The following is a 7165-nucleotide window of genomic DNA, read 5'->3' as shown; positions in this document are numbered from 1 at the left end:
TTGACAAGACTCCATACGAAATATGAAAAGGTCGAGCGCCAAACCTGAAATACTTGAAAGTGTGGGGGTGCCTAGCAAAAGTAGGCATACCTAGTTTCAAGAGGGATAAATTGGTCCCAAAACTGTTGATGCTACTTTTATTGGCTATGCTTATCAAAGTGCAGCTTATCGTTTCTTTGTTAAAGATGCTAACAACTCTTATGTAAATGGTCATATCATTGAAGCAAGAGATGCTAAGTTCTTTGAGAACATTTTTCTTTGAAAATGTCTCCTTCTAATGATAGTGAATTGCATGCTAGTAGTTCTGTTAGTTTACCTACTGCTAATGCTCCTATTACTAACGATGATTCTGTTTTGGAGCCAAGGAGAAGCAAAAGGGCAAGAAAGGAAAACAGTTTTGGTCCTGATTTTATTATTTCCTATTTATCTGAATCTTCCTTAATTGATGGTGATTCTGTGCATATTTTTGTTTTGGAAGATGATCCAAGAACCTATGATGAGGCAATGAAGTCAGTTGATGCTGGTTTTTTTGGAAAGAAGCAATTGATAGTGAATTACAATCAATTCTCAATAATAACACTTGGGAATTGGTTGAATTTCCTAGAGGTTGTAAGCCCATTACTTGTAATTGGATCTTTCGGAAAAAATTAAAGGCCGATGGATCCATAGACAAGTATAAGGCAAGGATAGTGGTAAGGGGTTTTACTCAAAAGTTTGACATTGATTATTTTGATACTTACTCCCCTGTTACTAAAATTGCAACCATTAGAACTTTAATTGCTCTTGCTTGCATTTTTGATCTTGTTGTTCATCAAATGGATGTCAAAACTGCATTTTTGAATGGTGACTTGGATGAGGAGATTTACATGGTCCAACCTGAATGTTTTGTTGTTCCAGGACTAGAGGAAAAGGTTTGTAAGTTAGTCAAGTTATTGTATGGGATTAAACAAGCTACAAAGCAATGGCATGACAAATTCGATAAGATTATGACTGGTAATGGTTTTCATGTTAATGAAGGTGACTCTTGTGTTTATTTTAAGCAATATAGTCATGGTTGTGTACTTATTTGTCTTTATGTGGATGATATGTTACTTTGTGGGACTGACTTGGATCGTGTAAATGAGACAAAACAGTATTTGAGTTCGAATTTTGAAATGAAAGACATGGGTGAGGCGGATGTGATTTTGGGAGTAAAAATCAAAAGGACTCCAAATGGCATCTGTCTTAATCAGTCACACTATGTTGAAAAAGTTCTTAAAAAGTTTGACTCATTTAATGTCGATCCAGTTAAGACTCCCTATGACCAAAGTTTCCACCTAAAGAAAAATAATGGTATTCCAATTAATCAGTCTTAATATGCTAGAATTATTGGTAGTGTTATGTTTCTTATGAACTACACTAGACCTGACATTGTTATTCTGTTAGTAGGTTGAGCAAGTACACTCATAATCCAAGCAGTGATCATTGGATTGCTCTAAGGAGGTTGCTTAGGTACCTTAAGGGTACTATTGATTGGGGTTTGTACTACTCCAAATTTCTTGGAATTTTGGAGGGTTTTTGTGATGCCAACTGGGTATCAGATAATGATGAAGTTAACTCCACTAGTGGCTATGTCTTCACCCTTGGGGGTGGAGCTGTATCCTGGAAATCTTGTAAGCAATCTTGTACTGCTGTGTCTACTATGGAATCTGAGTTTATTGCTCTTGAATTGGCAGGTCATGAGACAGAATGGTTGAGGAACATGCTTGCAGACATTCCACTGTGGGGGAAGCCAGCTCCTTCAGTTGCACTTCATTGTGATTCGCGAGCTGCTATTGCTATTGCACACAACCATGCCTATAACGGGAAGAAGAGACACTTCCGTCTGAGGCATTAAGCCGTCAGAAATTTGCTGTCTGAAGGGGTGATATCACTGGACTATGTTATGTCCGAAAAGAACATTGCGGATTCGTTAACTAAAGGCCTATGTAAAAAACTAGTTTTGGAAACATCGGAAGAGATGGGGCTAATTAAAGCCCGTTGTATGAATTGTGAAATAATGAACTCCTACTCACTATGAGTTCAAAGGGGAACATTATGTAATAATTCGGAAGCACATTTTTATTTTATTTGTCCATCTCTAGATGTTTGTTTTGTGCTTACATACATATGAGAAGGAGGTTGAGCATACAGCTCTTAATGAACCCATATCCATATTTTTGGAGGTGTGTTGTAGCTCACACTTGATGGAGTTCACCTACTTAGGTGTGGAAGTGTGGCCGCTTCATATGAGTATTTCATGGGCTTATACTCTAGAGCACCTATGACCATCCAGGCTGGACGTATGGCCAGTATAATGCGTCACCTTTATTCGCGGAATTTCAAAATATTATACATGTTCAATTGTGTGGCTCAAAGTGACGGGCCCCTAACTCCCTATTGAGTTCAAGACGAAGGTCACTTGGTAGGTGAGGGATCATAGCTTGATGGCCACTATGTGTTAATTCAAGTCGCGAGACATTGACACTTATGCAATTGTTTTGTTTTTGCCCAGAATTCATTTTTTCTTTCTTTCTTTTCATATCTTCGAACCTGTGGGGGATTGTTGGAAGTTCTTGATATAAAACAAGAGTGTTGGGGAAAAATAAGAGAGAGAGAAAAAACAAATGAAAGGGGAAAAGTCCCACATTGATTGGGGAGGAAGGTTTTGCTTTGTTTTTATATTGTAGTGCTTTAGCACTACTTAGTTGAGTGAGTTGGAGGTATGTGTTACTCCACAAACGCACACGTGCGCGCGCTGAGCCGAGCCAGGTCGAATCGGGCCTCGGGACTTGGGGTCTTGGGGAATGCGATGCGCGGCGTGGGTCCTTATTATATTTTTGGAGAAATTTTATTTTCTTTTTCCTTGTTAAACAAAATATTCCCCAAGTATCCGTTTTTGGCTGTTGGGATTTTCTGACTGTTGCGGGAATTAATAAGTCACTAATTCCTTAATTGTAGCTGACTGATTAATTCCTTGTTTCTTGCCTCAGTTGTTGACTGACCAAATTAATCTAGTCATTTTCTTAGCCAGATTCTTCCCACCTTTTATGCTTCCCGTTTTCCTATTCAGCCTATAAATACTCGGTGGTTTTCTCAGCCAAAACACATAACACAATCAGTCTTCTTTCTTCTCTAAAATTATCTAAACACATGATCTTTTCGTTCTGTTTTCTGGGCAAGTATTCTGAGTTCCAGTCGGGTTTGTGAGTGCACATAAACTCCGGCCCCGTGCTTATCTTGGAGGGCGACCACATTTGTCTACTGCACCGGGAGGTAGCGCGGAATCGTCTTTTAGGTCAGTGGTTTTCCACGACGCGGCTATTATCAGTTTGGTTCACGCATCAAGAGATAAGTACATTCTGTTTTATTGCTTACTAGTATAACAAAGTATTGTGTCCATCATGTAAGGTAATTCCCATAGGTGTAATAGGTGATGCCGTTTAGATTGGAATTGACCTACGATAGTTTCATCTTTTGAGGCGTTCGTACGCCATGGCAGCCTATGACCTGCAATTTTACACGTAGTTTCTTACTTACCATTTCCATTTGCACTCGCTTGTTCTAGACATTATTCTTATAATTGAAACCCAAAGCCTCTTCTTGTGCTTTACACTAACGTTTCTTAGTTACCACTTCCATTTGCACTCGCTTGTTCGTGACATGATTCTTCTATCTGAAACCCAAAGCCTCTTGTGCTTTACATTTCCATCTTTTATACGCGTAAACCTATCAAGTGGATAGATGGTAGATTTGGGAGTCCGACGAACTAGGTGGAGGTAGGTGCTCCGGTTGACTCTGGATTGTTGGTAAGTAAATAATCTTAATCATCTTAGTCATTGATTTCCATAAACTATAACAAAATAATAATAACTAGTTTTGCAAAATTCAGAACTTAATAAACTTATTTCATTAATGAATTAATTACTATTATGTTGGGCCCGTATTGTAATACGACCCATAAGGTTTAGGGCACCAGTCCAAGAAGCAAGACATCAACAAAATAAGCAAAACGGCTTGATTGGAGTAAACAAGGAAAGCAACATCAAGGATATCAATCACAAAGATACTTGCCAAAGATACACCTACAGAACAGAGAAGGAGATAAACCAAGAAGATCTTCCTCATTTTAAATAGATCTCGAATATCTTTGTAAACCCTAGAGTTCCCTAGGTATAAATAAGCATAATTAGACATTTTAAGCACTCATGTACGCACTAATACTCTAAATATAATAGAATTATTCATCATTTATCTACGGAGCTTCATCCCTACTGAGGAAGGAGGCTAGTCCTTATTCAGTATTGTATCTCTAAACTTACTCTTTTCATTATAGAATTCATTCTGTTTATTTATTGCTATTTCGTTGCTTATTTATTACTTTATTATTGCTTTATTGCTATTTTATATGCCTTTGGTAGTATGATTGTTATTACCCCTCAAACCTAGCAGATTCTCATATGTCCTTGTTGAGATTTGCCTAAACAATTTGGCGCCCACCGTGGGGCTGATAATCAATTAACCTACCAATTCACCAAAAAGAAACCAAAATCAATACAGACACCATGTCTGGGCACCAAGTACCCTTTACAATAGCCGAAATCAATGAGGGAATGAACGTATTCCGTCAAACCCTTGACCAACAAAAAAGCCAAATTGAAACACTGTTAGCCCAAAAAGTCCAAACTGAAGCCAAGCTTACCTACCTCACCAAGCAAAATGAAGCCCTCCGCAGCCAAATACAATAAGTCGCTTCCAAAACCATTAATACCAGGAAGAACACTGAAAGTATAGCCATGCAGCTTGACATGCAAGTGTCTTTCATACCCCTAACGGGGAAAAAGGATCTAACTCTAGGGAAACAACCCTAGATCTGGACTGTATGAATGCAGGAACCCAAAAGCAGAGTAGTCAAGAAGGATCTGAGGAAGGAAAGATAGAAAAGGTGGTCAAAGAATACCTCAAAGCAATTGAAGCCAAGATCGCCAAAATCCCTGGAATGCCGAAGCCCATGGAGGAAGAAGCATCGGATGGCTATATAGAATCCCCTTTCTCAGAAGAAATCGCCATGGTGGAAGTGCCAAAGAGGTTCAGCACACCCAGCATGGCCATGTACGATGGAACAACAGACCCTGATGAGCACGTGTCCTTGTACAAACAGAAGATGATGACCAGTTCAATCCCTAGAGACATTAGAGAGGCCATCATGTGCAAAGGCTTTGGAGCCACATTATCAGGTCCAGCTTTAACTTGGTTCATTAATTTAGATAATGGGACAATTCGATCTTTTGCAGGAATGGTGAATTTATTCAAGATCCAGTTCGCTAGTAGCAGGAAGATAGAAAAACAGTCGTCAGATCTGTACCGTATTGTGCAAAGACGTGGTGAATCCTTGAGAGATTACCTTAACAGGTTCAACAAGGAAAAGATTGGAATACACAAGTGCGATGCTCCCACAACTATTGAAGCATTCAGAAGAGGATTGCTAGTTCACAGTGAGCTCTACAAGGAACTGACCAAATACCCATGCACAACCTTTGAAGATGTACAAGCTAAGGCAATGGCTCAAGTCAGATTTGAAGAGGATGCATATGCAAGAAAGACTTCAGAGCTCAGAAAGGATGAGGATCGTCCCTCAAGAAGGAATAACAACTTCCCCAGGAGAGATCACCGATTCAAGCCGTATCAACGTCCCCGTTTTGATGAAGGATCAGTCAACGCTGTTGAAGGAGAATTCTCTGATTGGAGAGAAGATCCTGAAGTCCCACCAAAGTTGCACGAGTATTGCTTCAACGTCAACCCTGCAGGGGTAATAAGAACCTTGAACAAGATGGGAGATACTGTTCAGTGGCCAAGAAGGAGTGATAGGCCTGGAGAGAAAAAGGATCCATCAAGATGGTGTGATTTTCACTCAGATATAGGTCAGACTACTGACGAATGTGTCGCGCTCAGAAAGGAAGTTGCATACATATTAAAGAAGGGCTACCTCAAAGAGCTCCTGTCAGATAGATCTAAAGCTGCAGGGAAGGATAGAGAATCCAAGCAAGGAGGTCCTCCACCCCCACCTCCAATTGTCAAAACCATCTGTTTCATATCAGGAGGGTCAGAAGTATGCGGCCTAACATATTCAGCAGCGAAGCGGCATGCAAAAGAAAGTAACAAAGAGCAACCAGACAAGAGGGAAAAATCGAAGATAGACATCCTTATCATGTTTGAAGAAAGTGACGCAGTGGAAGGTCATCATGACGGCTTAGTAATCTCGTTCCCGGTTGGAAACTGCATGATCAAGCGAATCCTAGTTGATAATGGAAGTTCTGCAAACATCATCATGCTGGATTCCCTGAAGCACATGAACATAGATGAGAAGAATATCGTTAACAAGTCAACAATGTTAGTGGGATTCAGTGGGGAAACCAAGAAGACAAGTGGAGAAATTACATTGGCAACATATGCAAAAGGGATCAACCTACAAGTCAAATTTTTAGTGATTGACACCTTGTCCTCATACAATATGATTTTGGGGAGACCTTGGATACACGAAATGAAAGCCATCCCTTCTACGTATCATCAGGTCATCAAGTTTCCTACTAGGTGGGGAATTCAAGAAATCAGAGGAGACCCAGGGAAGCTAAAGAATGCTACAAGATAGCACTGAAAGCAACATCTGCAGAAAAGAGTTCAGCATAGCAATCAGAGGATCAGCTGGGCCAAGAGAAGTTGAGCATATCAGAAGAACAAGAAGCTACTGAAGTCCAGCTGAATCCCTTACACCCAGATCAGAAAGTCAGAATAGGGTCAGAGCTCGGAACGGAACTCAAACAATAAATTTACGACTTCCTAGAAGAAGAGAAAGACGTGTTTGCTTGGACCCACGAGGACATGCAAGGCATTCCCCCAGAGGTCATCACTCATAAGCTAAACGTAGATCCAATGCACACACCAGTGAAGCAAAAAAGGAGAAAATTCGCGCCGGAAAGGAACAAGATCATCAACGAAGAAATTCAAAACTTATTGAAGACAGGAAAAATCAGAGAAGTAAAATATCCAGAGTGGCTTGCCAACGTGGTAGTAGTAAGGAAAAAGAATGGGAAATGGCGAATCTGCATAGACTTCACAGACATAAACAAGGCTTGCCCGAAGGACCCAT

At 40.1% G+C, this 7165-nt stretch overlaps 1 protein-coding gene across 1 annotated transcript; it reads left to right on the top strand.

The window, feature by feature from the left end:
• The first annotated feature begins 4900 nt into the window (after window positions 1–4900).
• LOC145610810 (uncharacterized) lies at window positions 4901–6667 on the top strand. Its single transcript, XM_081666099.1, has 2 exons — window positions 4901–5192; window positions 5313–6667. The coding sequence occupies exons 1-2, from the start codon at window positions 4901–4903 to the stop codon at window positions 6665–6667; spliced, it is 1647 nt and encodes a 548-aa protein (XP_081522225.1).
• Window positions 6668–7165: the final 498 nt, after the last annotated feature.

Source organism: Chenopodium album, chromosome 24 (assembly GCF_948465745.1).
Source record: "Chenopodium album chromosome 24, dcCheAlbu1.1, whole genome shotgun sequence".
In the NCBI taxonomy this organism is placed as follows: Eukaryota; Viridiplantae; Streptophyta; class Magnoliopsida; order Caryophyllales; family Amaranthaceae; genus Chenopodium; species Chenopodium album.
Note: the sequence above shows the minus strand (reverse complement) of the source record. Positions and strands in the feature narration are given on the sequence as shown.